General features: G+C 47.5%; 1 protein-coding gene across 1 annotated transcript; it reads right to left on the reverse strand.

The window, feature by feature from the left end:
• Positions 1-3,678: 3,678 nt before the first annotated feature.
• LOC121932808 (neoverrucotoxin subunit beta-like) lies at positions 3,679-12,008 on the reverse strand. The gene is made up of 5 exons (XM_042471789.1): positions 11,954-12,008; positions 11,381-11,497; positions 7,396-9,080; positions 4,251-4,332; positions 3,679-3,707 (listed from the first exon to the last, which is right to left on the reverse strand). The coding sequence occupies exons 1-5, from the start codon at positions 12,006-12,008 to the stop codon at positions 3,679-3,681; spliced, it is 1,968 nt and encodes a 655-aa protein (XP_042327723.1).
• Positions 12,009-14,723: the final 2,715 nt, after the last annotated feature.

Genomic DNA, 14,723 nt, shown 5'->3' on the forward strand with positions numbered 1-14,723 from the left:
AAAATGGACCATGTACTTTGTGGGCTCCGGGTCAAAGGCCTCCTCCACTTTCTCAAGAGCCCTGATTTCTTCTTGGGTGAAACGGCCGAACTGGGTCACAACGCCCAGAGTGTCAGGGCCTGGGCTGGACCGATCTGGCACCTTTGATCTCCTGGGGACTTCCGTGGTTCTTGGACGCTGGCATCAAAAATGGCTGGAAAGTCATTATGATTCTCTTGTGTAACGTCGAAGGCTTTCATGGCCCGCATCCATAGGTTTTTTGGGCTCTGTGGCCTGTTCCAAGAAGAGTTTCTTCCTGACGTTTCGCCAGCAGCCTCTTGTGGCTGGCATCTTCAGAGGATGGCTTTGCTGGAAAAAAGGGGGGTGTATATATACTGCTGTGAGCCTGGGAATGCAGGAGGGATTTGCATGTTTGTCTTTTTTTCGTGTGATGCGCCTCAGGCTGGAGGCTAATGCAAAAGAGGATTAGTGTCTGTAAATGGGGATCAATTATCTGCTGGGAAGCCCCTGACTCTGAATGGTTTCCATTGCATTTGCTGAGTCCTATTTTGTTTGTGGGATTTCAATGGCTTCCCTGTGCATCCTGGACATGGGTGGTTGGCATGGTCCAGAACTTCAGTGTTTGGCACCGGGATATGGCACAAGGAAAGCCTTGCAATCCAACAAACATTGGATCATTTCAACTGGAAAAAGAAAACCTTTAAAGTGAACAAAAATTTGGCTCCCAGTCCTGATGAATAGCAAAATCGGGGTTGCCGGAGGTGGAAATGGCTTGACGGGAACAAACACAACACCCAACCTCAAGAGGGCAGCGCCCGCAGGACGTTACGTGGCTCGTGTGCTTTGAAGCACGCGGTAGTAGTATCCTTACCTTTTTCTTTGGTGGTAAGTTTCTTGGTCAGTTTTGGGGCAGGTGCACTCCTTGGGCAGCACAATGTTAGTGAAGAAACCCTTGCATCAGCCTCGGGTCTATTTCCTCCCGCTCTTTCAGTTTCTGGACCCTTTCTGGAACCACTTTTCGCCTCCTGCTCCTCTTTCTGGATCAGGAGCGTCAATGGCCTCCAGCAAAGTGGGCTTTCAGTTTGTGTTCCCCGCAGGCGCTGGCGGCTTTTGTGCACTTTCTCAGTAAGTCCTGCTAGGTTCCGTTTCCTTTTTCTCCTCTGCCCTCAAATATTCAAACAAACAGACTGGGAGCAACGCGTCCTCTGCACTCTTCTTTCAGTCCTCAACGTCTTTGTTTTGTCACAACTGATTAAAAATCGACATTTCTCTTGGAAATGACCATCCAGCGGACAGTGACCAGGGACACACTTCACAGTTTCCTGAGACAAAATTTTATAGCCGTGCCAAAACGGTCCAGAAAGTTCCCACGTTTCCAAACCAGATAGTAGAGGTAGTTGGCATGTCCTACAGTTGATTGCATTATACCAGTGTCTTCTCCACCGGTTCCACCAACTTCTACTTTGTAGGCAAAAATCTTTGTTGGCCTCCAAGTCTTTCTTGTGCAGATCAGAACTTCCTGCGTCTTCTCAGTTCTTTACTTTACGCGCACCAATTTTGAGTTGGTTCCTTCCGCCCCGCGAGGACAGTTTCCAGTTCCTTCCGTTCTCTCAGGACTTCCTTTGTCAGAGTTAGACTTCTAGTTTCCAAATTGTTGCCTGAGTCCAAGAAGGTCTTCATGCTCTATCACCATTTTCACAACATTCCTCAAAATTAAGCTGCCTGCGCACTCCCCCGATTGCTGGCAAAGAGTGCCGAATTGTTGAATTTGAAGTAAACGGGGGACCTCGGCATCTTTAGCACATGGTACCTCAGCCTCCTTAATGGCCCGAGACCAGGGGGGTTCTGTCCATCTGCAAAAGTTGCCCAGGATCTGGATGTTGTCCTTTATGTCTTTGCCAAAAATGGAGGCACAGCTTCGAACACATATTTCTGGGTGGGGTCAAGTGGCTGAGGGCGCCTTGACCACAAAGCAGACCGAGTCATAGGTCGATGCCCCCTGGAGAGGCGAAAAAGCTCCGGATCTTCTTTGTTATCAGTTTGTCAAACTCCATTCCTCTTGTCGTCACCAAAATCCTGGAGTGTAAACCTTGTGAGGGAATACGGAATTTGGACCCTTGTTGGTGATTAGGACGTAAGCCGTCACTTGGAGGTCTTGGGCTTCAGCTTGGCTCCTCTCAGTCTCTTCGTGAATGAGTTTGAATCGGAAACGGTCTTCCCACTGGACACCAAAGGATGCAGTTGACCATCGCGTTGATGAGGTTGGTCTTCCCGGACCCCGTGGCCTCCCATTTACCATGATGGCTTTGTTGGGGACCCCAGGTCTCTTCTCCCAGGTGGCACTGCGCAGAGATGAGGATCCTCTCTTTTTCAGCGGAAGAGCAAACACAGAAGCTCGCATGTACTATGGGGATAACTTATATTGAGGGAATTGGATGCTAGCTCTTTTCTGTTTCCAGACTTGACTCTGCCATCTCCTCTCCCAGAACAAACGCTGTCACAACCTTAGAGAGACAACGCAACCCTTAGGGGAAAGAAACCAGAACCAAAAAACCTAGAACTTCTGGTGCTAGTAGTAAATCCCCGGGACTTTGGAAAAGGAAAGTGGGTCTTTGCGTCTCTTCCAACTCTATGATTCTATGTTCTACTAAAGTGGGAGTAGTGATGCAACACAGCTGTCAAACTCCTTCTCGTCCCTGAAATATATTTTACTGTTTCACTGCAGATGATGGAGGAAAAATATAAAATGTTACAGACCTATCTGAGGCCAGAAAAGACTCTCCACATGAGCATCGAAAGACTGAAGGAGTTCAGCTGCTTGCTTTTCCTTTCTATTGACCTTTTTAGATTGAAAAGACAAGGTAACAAGCCTCCCAATATGGAGACACACCGTGCCTTACATATCTGCATCTTGCGTCATCCAAACTCTTGGAAAGGCTTACCCTCCAAAATGATCATTTAGCAAGTGAACAAAATATAGTGTAATCCTTTACTTTAAAGGCTAAAATCTTTTGGATAACTGAGTTAAAACACATTTTTGACTCCTGACTGTAAACGAACCCAATTGCAAGACATGTATAATCACATTGGACAGCAACCACTATTATTAGTGTATTTTTTTATTATCATTTCTATTTTGGCCGTCTGTGATGCACAGGTGTCATATAAACCAGGCGTCTCAACAAATTTCTCAACATAAAAAACTTCTCCTGCACATTGATGACACTCTAACCCCTTTTTCACACTTCATTATACACTGTGTGTAGGTTAACATTAGCTCTGTTAAATAAAACAAGTAAATGTGAGAACAGATAAGAGCTGCCATGCCAAGGTGGACACACATGCATTTTTATTGACCTCATATGTGCTTGCAGAAACCCAAGGAACAGATGCCAAGCAGGATGGTTGGCCGAGGCTAGGAGAATGATGCACCAATGAAAAACAATCCTGGGTGAACTACTGCCAGAAGAGTAATTTAGACTTTTAGGCCCAGCAAGCCCTCATCCACAAACTGACCACCCTCAAGACAATGGAGGGTCACTGGTCTTCCTCCTTGCTACCCAAACATTTGCTCTTGGGCAGCAAGGTAGGAATGGGGAGATAGGAGTCTCTCTAGCCAATGGGCCTCAGCAGAAAAGCTGCTGCAAAGAGTCGTAAACACACAAGGCCCAGTTTGTTTCATGGTTGGGCCAGGGCACATAACTTCCCTTTTAAAGAAAGGGAACAAGAATCACACTTATTGGGGCTGGAACTGGGGCTCATGGTCTAGACGGTGGCAAATCAAAACATTTTGGTTGAGATAAGAGAACGAGGAAATACCTTGTGAAACACATGCTCATCCTATGACTGGTCTGGATTCCTCTCATTGGGATTAATTGCTCCAGCAGGCTTCACCATTATTCCTGGACCTCACGGAGTTTTCTGGAACACATCAGATCCTATGCAGACTGGCACCAAAATGCTGCCTGGTGGGCACAAGTTGTGCACAAGCAATCATTACATGTGCCCCAGGTGCCATGAGGCATGTGTGCACCACTCCAATGGAGCGTTGACATCATGGGACACTCTGGGTGACATGTCATCCAGGTGTACCAGCAGCAAAAGTGGGAGCTCATACGCCATGCTCCATAGCTATGGCACCCTTTGAAGAGTGCAAAAAGGAGCCGCTTTTTGGTCTGTAGAGCCCCTCAGTCCCCCCCCCCCCCACATACATACGCACCACTGTCAAATGCTTCCTGAGGATAACTTACCAACATTTTTACCCCAAAAGGATGACGATGGTGATGGTGGGGGTGGTGATGATGGAAATGCATTGAGCATGGCTTGGGATATCTAAATGATAAAGAAAGAGAGCATAGTAAACTTTAATACCAGAACATTTATAGTACAATAGAGTACAATAATATACAAAGTGGTAGACTAATTGTAACTCCAAACTCATTCCTGACTTATCTCTTGTCATTCATCGCTTGGCAGGAAATCATATTCTCCTTGGGTCTGGGGTTCTGGTTTTGACCCAGCCCTAAATGTCTTGTGGCGTATCTGGATATCTGGAAGTCACATCCGGTCATAGAGACCCAGAATGCACACAGTCTTTCTCAGAAGCCCCCCTCTGCCCCCCAACCCCAAGGGAGGCAAAGTTGGTGCATGTTCAGGAGGGGGCCTTATCTGTGGCAGAACCCTCTCCGGAAGGAGGTCAGGTTGGCTCTGTTCATTACCTAGCATTACACAGAAAGTAAACCAGGGCTGTTGACTCTCCATAGAACTAGGAAGAAAAATGAATCGGCCTCAGCACCAATGTACATTTCATGTTTGTGGTAACGACTAAGGACTATCTCAATTCAAATTTCACATTAAACTTCATATTTCAAAGGGAAATTTAAACCAAGAGTGGAGCACATTATGTGACCAAGTAGAAATAAAAGAACTATGGAAACAATGGTTAGTTGCCCTCGATTTGAACCGACTCTTGGCGATCCTGTGAAAAAGATCCCCTGAACTCAGCAGTTCTGCAGACCCACAATTGTGTCCATTTTGATGAAGTCTATTCATCTGGCATGCAGTTGTTTTCCTCTCTTCCTACTGCCTTCTACCTTTCTAAGCATTATCATCTTTTCTAGGAAGCCATGCCTTCTCATGTTGTGGCCAATGGCAAATAAGCAAGATGAACGCGAACTCCTAGTACAACAAAGCAAATATGATACAATAGGCATCACTACAACCTGGTGGGATGAGACTCATGCTGTGGATATAGTATATCTTGATTTCAGCAAGGCCTTTGACAAAGTTCCCCATGATATTCTTGCAAACAAGGCTGTAAAATGTGGGATAGACAAAGTAACTGTTAAATGGATCTGTAATTGGTTGACCGTCTGAACGCAAAGGATGGTCAGCCATGGCTCCTTTTTTGCATCCTGGAGAGAAGTGACCAGTGAGGTGTCCAGTGGGGCTCTGTCCTGGGCCCAAGGCTATTCAACATCTTTATCAATGACCTGGATGACAGAATTGGGAGCATACTTATCAAATTTGCAGATGACCCCAAATTAGGGGGAATAGCTAATACTCCAGAGGACAGGATCAAGATTCAAAATGACCTGAATAGACTAGAAAGCTGGGCCAGAGCTAACAAAATGAAATCCAACACGGAGAAATGTAAGGTCCTGCACTTCGGGAGGAAAAATGAAATGCACAGATATAGGATTATGGGGGAGACCTGGCTTAAGGAGACTTCTGTAACAAACTTCTCTCTATATGATGAGGCAACAAAATTTCAAATCTCTAGCCTCAAATATATAATTGGTAGCGTGTTCAAAAACTCATCACTTAGGCCAAGCAGATTGACTGCAAACCAAGAAAATAAGTTTATTTTATAAACAGAACAGAATAAAAGACTGTCGATAATAAACAGTTGTGAACTTGTCTCTAGCAACTCTTATTTCAGATGCCACCCTTTTCCCAATCTTTAGACCTTCCCTTGGTCTAAAAGATCAAATTTACCCGCTTTAACCCCTGTCCCTTCAGAGACTTCAAGACTATAGCCCTTCTAGGGACTAGTCTTTTCCCAACCTCACTCAACCAACCCCCTCCGACTTCTCCCCCTTTCTCAATTGCCTCCGAATCTTTATAGCCCCAGCCGGCCTCTGATTGGTTCAGAGTCTCTGGCTCCTGATTGGCTGACTCAAGATTCCGAGCACCACAACTTCTACATGTGAAAGGGATCTGGGAGTCCAAGTAGATCACAAGTTGAACATGAGTCAACAGTGCAATGCGGCAGCTAAAAAGGCCAATGCGATTTTAGGCTGCATCAATAAAAGTATAGTGTCTGGATCAAGAGAAGTCATAGTGCCACTCTATTCTGCTTTGGTCAGGCCCCACCTGGAATACTGTGTCCAGTTCTGGGCCCCACAATTCAAAAAGGACATTGAGAAACTGGAGCCATGTGTCCAAAGGAGGGCAACTAAAATGGTGAAGGGACTGGAAACCATGAAGCCCTATGAGGAACAACTCAGGGAGCTGGGGATGTTTAGCCTGGAGAAGAGAGGCTTTAAGGGTGATATGAGAGCCCTGTTTAAATATTTGAAGGGATGTCATATTGAGGATGGAGCAAGCTTCTTTTCTGCTGTTCCAGAGAACAGGACCCAATGGAGCAAGGGATGCAAGCTCCAGGAAAAGAGATTCCAGCTCAACATTAGGAAGAACTTCCTGAGAGTAAGGACTGTTTGACACTGGAACACACTCCTTCCTCGGAGATTGTAGTGGAGTCTCCCTCCTTGGAGGTCTTCAGAGACTAGATAGCCATCTGTCAATGGGGATGCTTTGATTTGGATTTCCTGCATGGCAGGGGGTTGGACTGGATCAGGGCCCTTCTTGGGGTCTCTTCCAACTCTACGATTCTATGATTCTATGATTCATAATTGGAATGTGGAAATAGAGGGGTATAACCTCATTAAGAGAAATAGGCCAAACAGGAAAGGAGGAGGAATAGCCTTATATGTCAGGGACATTTACACCAATGAAGAGATCCAGGACATCGATCCTGGAAGCCAGGCGGAGAGCATCTGGATAAAAATTAAAGGGGAGGGAAACAACAGGATCACTTCCTTCCAGCTCCGCTGCTGCCCTCTGCCATTTTTAATAGGGAGGGCAAAGGACCGGTGAACGAGGCTTGCAAGTCCCTATTTAAAATGGTGTGGGGTCTCTCACCAGGTGTCCACTTCTGCCTTGGCAAGAGACCCTGACATTTCACAGGCATCTGCAAAGGGCTGACTCTGCAGCTTGTACTTCTGGTGTACATTAAATAAGGTTTGAGGGGCCGAGAGTTATTCTTGGTTTTCCATTTTCACGGGGCCCCTGTGCCCCTGACCCCAGCAAACATGAAGGGAGGACAGTACTCACATCGCTGGCGACGCTGCAGCCTGAGCTGGTCTCCACAGCGTATCTGAACTCATAGCTGGTTTTTGCCTTCAGTCCTCTTATGGGATATATGTCTTCTTTGACATGCACAGAGACCCAGTTTTCTTGGCCTGAAACTCGGTACTGGACATGATAGCCAGAGACACGGCTTCTCTCAGGCTCCGCTGGTTTAAAGGTCAGCTGGACACTACAGTGTGTTTTCTCATCAACCAGCGGAGGAAGAGGTTTGGGCAGAATCTCGAATCTGGTTCCCTCCAAGGACCCGCTTTGGTAGCGGACGATCGAAACTCCTGGGTTGCTCTCATCCAGACTTGAGGTCACCACAAACTGGACCTTCTCCTTGGTTTGGGGACGAAGAGACAAATCTGCAAATATCGTGGCTGCATTCTGGGCTCTTTCTAAGACAGCTTTGTCCTGAAACCACGGAGTGGAGATGTTGCCCTTCTCTGGGGAAGCCTTTGGAGCATGTCCAGCCGCTTCCTGTAAGCCAAAGTCCAGTTCTTCTAAGTAGGGCTCCTTTGCCTCTAGTGAGCTGAAAACTAATGCAAAAACAGAGTCGACGCTCGGGTCGAGCACCTTTTTCATGAATTCATCACATGAGGAGACTTCTCCTTTTGACAATTTGAGGAAAAATTCCACAAATCTGATCTCTTGACATTTGAGATCCAGAAATGCCTGAAGACGGGAAACGTTGAACAGTGATGCTTCGTTCTTCTTTAGATGGTTAACCAGGGCACCTTCTTCTTCTTGTCCTCCTCCACGGATGGCAGGTAGGAGTCTTCCCACGTCTTTCTGGAATTCGTGCCTGTATTGCTGACACAGACCCTTGAAGTGATGGATTTTCTCCTTTATTTCCGGAAAGGCCGTGCAGATGGGATCCCTCGCGAGGTCATTGGTCCTCATGTCCACTTCCGTCAGGTGCTCCAGAGCCTTCTCAGAATCTGAGATCAATTTGGAGCTGATCTCCCGCACAAGTTTGGCAGCTGTGGAGTCCAAGTAGCTCAATGGGTAGAGCCAGACCTTGACAGGGACGGCGTTCTCCCCATCCTCCCCCATGAGTTCAGGAAGCCTGGCGTACAACTCTACAGCTTCCATGTAATTCGTTGGGTTCTTCTTGAGTTTGAAATCCCCATAGAAGGTGCAGCTGAACTTCTGAATGGCTGCTTTCTCTGTCTCACTCATCTGGGCTTCTGCTTTCCCTTCTAAAGAAAACTTGGGGATCTTCTTCACCAAGACCTGGAGATTCCCCTCGATGTCCTGAAGGCTCTCTGAGGAGGAGGCCTCTTGGTCAAAGACAAAGAAGGCGTGAGCCCCGTAGAGAATCCCAGTGACCACGTGGGTGGCTAAGCCTTGGCCAAACACCTCTGGGTAGGTGATGTGCTGCTTCCCAACCTGGCTCATGGTCAGCTGCTGGAAGTGGGTGGTGGCCGCATAGCTGAAGGTGACCCTGGCCTGGCGGGCGGACTTCTTGGTGTCCTGCAGGAACTTGGCTGACCCCTCCACCTCGACCAACCCTGCCAGGAAACTGCCCTTGAGCGAGGCGGAGGCGTTCAGCAAGGAGGCCTTCTCGCTGGTGGAATCGGTGGCTATGATCTGCGAGGTGAAGTAGGGCTGGGGCTGGACATCGAGGTTTTTCTTTAGCTCCTTTGGGTCCCAGAGAGTGATGCCTGTGGAAGAGGACAAAACACAAGGCCAGAGAGATTGGATAAGGTGCAAAGCAGGGGACTGCGGAAACGTACACAGCCATTTACACTTCCTTTTCTGTAAACAAAACAACAGCATTTGCTTATATATAGTGATTTGACAAGCCAAGGTTTTTCTTCTCGTTCATTGAGAACTTGATGAGAATTTTGTTTCAAAAGTCCCTCTTTCAAAAGGTGATTTCTTCTCTCTCTTTCAGCAGCTAGAGAAGTATTTTTCACAGATTTCTCGAATGACAATAAAAGACAAGTTGAATAATTACACTAATTACTTTGCATTTCAAACTCAATTACCATCTCAAAAGGAAGTTTGGCAGAGGTTTAACTTGAAGGCACACACACAGAGAAAAAAACCGGTCTCAACCAATAAACTTTGATTGAAGCCCCAACAAGAACTGGTAGAGTTGGGGGGACCCTCAAGGACCATCCATTCCAGCCCCCTTCTGCTATGAAGGGATACATAGGAATACATGGGATCCTCAACCTCAGGATGGCACTGGAAGATGGGACAAACTGAGGGTTTTCTTGGCATAAAGAGGAGTTTTGCCATGGGCTGCCCCTGAAGCTCAGACAGTGTGACCCTCACAGATGAGGAGGGTGGGGTGGGTGCCAAATGGCAATGCTCTTCTGCCAAACAGGAATCCTCAAGAAGGAGTGTGGTGCAATGGTAGGAATTCTGCCAGGGATAAAGCCTAGCATTCGAAGGGATTTTGAGAGGTCATCCACCTCCCCTTCTACCATGAATGAATCCCTAGGAGTTGCAGTTGAAGCTGAGAGCAAGGGACTTGTCCAAGGTCACCCAGTGAATTTCTGTGGTGAACTGGGAGGCTAGACTGCTAATCCCAGCTCAGCCATCATGTCTCAAAAGTCTTCTCAGCTATTAGCTAACCCCTCATATGTATAGGTCATATTTAGACTATTTGTTTATTTTGACCCCTTCCCTCCCCAGGAATGGGGTTTTCTTTTGAATGGCTTTTCCCAGGGCTGAAGAATCCTGTTATGCGCTTGCACACAGCTTTGACATATGAGGGGACTGGACTGCATGACCCTTGAGGATCCCTTTATTTCTCCATAGACAGGCATGCAAAATATTACTTTAGCACTTATACCTGCTCTTCAGCCAAAAGGTTATCAGAGCAGCTTACAAATTGTTAATTAGACATTTCCCTGCCCTCAGGCTTACAATCTAAAGAGACAAAAGGAGAAGGGAATGGCGGTGGGGAAGAGGAAAGGTTCAGCAGATCTTCATTCCCACTTCAGCATAGAAATTCACTGGGTGATCTTGGGGATCCTGAGAGTAAGTTCTGTTCGACAGAGGAACACACTCCTTCCTCGGAGTGTAGCGGAGTCTCCTTTCTTGGAGGAATTTAAGCAGAGGCTGGATGGCCATTTGTCAATGGGGATGCTTTGATTTGGATTTCCTGTATGGCAGAAGAAGGGGGTTGGACTGGATCAGGGCCCGTTTTGGTGTCTCTTCCAAATCTATGATTCTATGATTCTATGATTCTATGGAGGTCTAGGCCTGGAAGGGAGGTTGTGAAGTCCGACTCCTGTTTCCCATGGAGGTTGTGCAGCTACAACACCCATCAGTTGCTTCAATGCTGCTAGAAAAGGAGACTCTGAGGCAGGCTGGTTGGCCATTTCTCTTATCCTTAAGACATTTCTCCAAACGTTTAGAAAAATATGCTTTTGTGCCAAATTCAACCTTTCTCTCTTGCTTTCTGGAATTTTTTGGACTGCCATTTGGAGTCAAACCCTCCCCAAGCAGCTTCCATAAAACATAATAGCAAAAACCAAACCAAAAATATTATAATTAGGCAGAGTCCGGATGGCCATCTGTCTCAGGGAGAGCTTGAATGGTGAGTTCCTGCCTGGCAGAATGGGGCCAGTCTGGATGGCCCTTCTGGACCCTTCCCCAAACTTAAGACTCTATGGTTTATAAAAATAAAGGGTTGTCTCTTGCGACATATAGAAATTATATTTCTTTATTTAAAGTATGTCTGACAATGAGCCTCTCTGGACAGGATCTATAGTTACTGAATAAAGGTTTGCAGAATCTTAACTACTGAAGCCTGTGTTTCTGAACTTGGTTCCTGCTGGATATGACAAATGGGGAGGAGCGGAAATAGGGTTGCAAACATGCCAAAGCAACCTGGACTGGGAATCTGCAGATGACTAGAAAAATATTCTTCCCCACAGCCCAAGAAAGACCTAGAATTTCTTAACAGTGCCTGACTCCTTGCTGAGACCGAAAGGCAAGCCCTTACCTGGGATGAGGGTGTCGCTCCGGCAGTCGTAGACCATTCCCAGCCGGAAGGGCCGGCCCAGGGAGGCCATCTGGATCACCTGTTCAGGGGCAGCCATGGTTTCGCGGCACAGGTCTCCTGAGAAGAAGAATATCGGAGACAAAAACCTCAGAGGACAAAGCGCAAAAGACAAGGCAAGCAGGCAGGGCAGGTCCTGAGAAACCCATCCTGGCAGGCACCAAGTTGCCTTGCAGTTTTCCTAGGTGAGGCTGGATAGAAGGACCTGAGCAATTCCCAAGCGGATTAGAACTTTGTCCTGCAAAGTGAACATCTGGGCTGAGAACTTCTCCATGCCTGTGTAACGTAAACGACAGTCACCTAGAAACATGCGTGTTGGGCTACCACCATCTGGGGAATACCAATGGGATTGCCAGACCCCAGGACCTGCCCCCAAGTCCCCAGTTTTTGTGGGTCATCTCCAGGGAGGAGATGAGGAGGATACACATTCTTGAGTTTTGGGGTGGTCATCTGTAGGCAAGGGGAACAGGCTGGGTGCAATTCTCCAGTTCAGCTAATAGACTAGCAGCTGCCTACCATTTGCAAGGATGAACTGTGAGAGCCAGAAGAACAGGACAAAGGCTGCCTCCATCTGATTGATGCTGCAGCAGTTGCCTCAATCCTGAGGGATCTCTGGCTGTTTGGGAATGCTCCCTGTCAGGACAAGGACCCAGGTACTCCTCCAGGTACTGGCTACGCAGTCAGCAAGGAACACCTGTGCCCCTTAGGGATACAAAATGGGTGCCTGCTGGGATTGAGTGGAGAGACAAGACCCCTCAGGATAAAGGTCTCCTACCAACTGCATACTGCTGCTAAAGATAAAAGCATGGGAGGGAAGCTGTCCAGGGAGCAGCCGTGGCAGCAGCAATGGGCAACGGGAGATATGGGAAGGCAGCATTATTATTCTGGTGGAAGGGGGAGCCACAGGGTACTGACCCCCATTTCAAATAGCCTAGAGAGCCTTGGCAGCAGGCTGAAAATGGTGCTGCTCGCTGCCATGTTGGTGAATGGGAAGACACCATTGATCCAGGACCTGATTCTGGAGGAGCATGCTGGCCTGGCTTGTATTTTGGAGACCTAGCTGGATGAAGCTGGAGGGATTAATCTCTCCCAGCTCTATCCACTTGGGTCCTCCGTTCAGCAGCAGGTGAGGCCTGGAGACTGGGGAGAGAAGCATAGAAGCATAGAGTTGGGAGGGACCTCAAGGGCCCTCCAGACCTAGGGATGCCATATCCCACCTGCAGGTGGGACAATCCCACTTTTGGGGGTCCTGGCCCAGTCCCGGTCTGGTTTCCTGTCAAAAGCAAGATTTGTCCTGCTCGCGGCCACCCTCCTCCTCCTCCTCTTCCTCCGCGCGCCCTCCTAATGGCCGCAGGCGCTCATGCAGCCAGCCAGCCACACACTTCTGCCTCCGCCTCATCCTCCACCCTCGTGTGCTCACTGTGAATGGCCGCGCACGACTGCACATGGGGCTGGCGGGCCCTCTGCCTCCTCCTCCACCGCCCCGCACACTCCTTTTGTATGGCTGCGTGCGGCTGGTCATGGAGCCAGCTGGCCACCCACCTCCTCCTCTGCCTCCTCCACCTCCTCCTCCTCGACCGTGCCAAGCCCAAGCGCGGTTGGTGGAAGCAGTTGCCCAGGTACGCGCTGGCCTAAAAAGGGATCTGGTACCCTTAAGGAGGCGGAGCCTCAGAAGAGCAGGGGGAGGAGGCGGAGCGGAGGAGGACTCTGGGTCGGAGGGAGGGAGCAGGATTAAGAGGAGGTGAGTGAGTGGCCATTTCAGGTCGCCCCTGATTGTTATGGGTTTTTTCAGGGCATGCCTGTGGATTTATTTTTGTATTATTTTTGGTTAATTTTTGTCATTTAAAATATCCAAGTTTCCCTTCTTTTTATTTATTTTTGGTTAATTAACAATGTTTTAACACTGTTTTATCAATGATAGCAATGATGAGGATGGTGATATTGATATCCGCTGGCTTCTGAGGCCTGCACTCACTGTTTCTGAAGCTGAGACAGTGTGACTTTCCAAAGTGCCTTTTCTGTGTGTTTTTGATGCTTTGAATGCCAACAAGCCTGGCTTGCTTGGGTAATGATAGTGATGATGATGATGAGGATGGTGATATTGATATCAATCAGCTTCTGAGGCATGCGCGCGCTCTTTCTGAAGGCGAGGCATTGTCACCTTCCAAGGTGTGTTTTGGTGTATTTTTTGTGCTTTCCCTTGACCAAGTACACACTTCTGAGAAGTACACTTGGCACAAGAAACCTGAAATGGCAAATCCACTTCTTATGAAACCACCTGGACATGTTCAATATGCATAGCCATGTTAGACCATGCTAAGTGTTAAACCCAAGGGGTTTGGTTATGGAATAAGTCTCTGAAGTATGCAAGAGATTGCCATGTTAAGTAAACCATGTTCAATGCCCAAATGTGATGTTGTGCATGTTTTGGAATGGGGGCAGGGGTGTTTGGCCAGAAAGGGAAGTACGTTTCTGGCCTCTGTCTAGGAATCATGCCCAAAATGTCCTCCATTTTGATCATGCCTAAGAAACATCCATTTATATTAACATTTTTTAAAAAAATGTTCCATTTTTTTCACATGTCCTCCATGTTTAAAATGTGTCCTACATTGGAAAATGTTGTCCTACATTTGTCCTACATTTGTCCCGGGTTGGAGGTCCTATCAGACCGACCGAACGCAGGCAAGGACCCATTGGAAGGCCTATGCCAAGGCAATGGAGGCAGCAAAGAAATTATACTTCTCTGCCAGCATTGCGTCTGCACAGTGTCCTCCTTGGTCCTTTAAGGGCTTTTGCAGACATGCAACAGGAAGAGGGATGGTGGACACTATTTACAGAAACCCCGGTAAGGCTGGGATCCAGTTTATGAGATCTTTAGGACAGAGCCCTCCTGGGATCCTTGTGCGAACTCTGCAAAGCTCTCTGGGGCAGCCAAGAGGACTGCTTCCCTGGCCCATACTCCCAGTTGGCAACCTGTGCGCATGCAAAACACACACAAAGGGCTTTATCACACGGGGACACAGGGATTATCCTTTCAAATCACACGTGCAGGATTCAGATTTTCAGACGATGCCATGATTAAAGTGCCATTTATCCTGAGAATATCTCGTGAAAATCGTGATAAAGGTTTTCACACAAAATGTTGCTTTGAAAGGTGATTAAAGCGCCATTATCTCATGAATAACCAGCCAGTAAAGAGCAACAAATCATTTATGGGATTTTCCTAGGAATGATTTGCTGCTGTTTCTTCCCTGGCAATTCCTGGAAGAATGACTCTTGTGTGCAA

This window comes from Sceloporus undulatus, chromosome 6, assembly GCF_019175285.1.
Source record: "Sceloporus undulatus isolate JIND9_A2432 ecotype Alabama chromosome 6, SceUnd_v1.1, whole genome shotgun sequence".
Classification (NCBI taxonomy): Eukaryota; Metazoa; Chordata; class Lepidosauria; order Squamata; family Phrynosomatidae; genus Sceloporus; species Sceloporus undulatus.

Bases quoted from the DNA above. Each gene is read 5' to 3' on its own strand.
- LOC121932808 (XM_042471789.1), bottom strand. From the start codon at position 12,008: ATGGAGGCAGCCTTTGTCCTGTTCTTCTGGCTCTCACAGTTCATCCTT. The intron at 4,333-7,395 runs GTGAGTACTGTC...TTTATCATTTAG, and splicing joins GCTGCAGCGTCGCCAGCGAT to ATATCCCAAGCCATGCTCAA. The intron at 3,708-4,250 runs GTAAGTTATCCT...TTTCTTTAAAAG, and splicing joins CTTTTGGGGTAAAAATGTTG to GGAAGTTATGTGCCCTGGCC.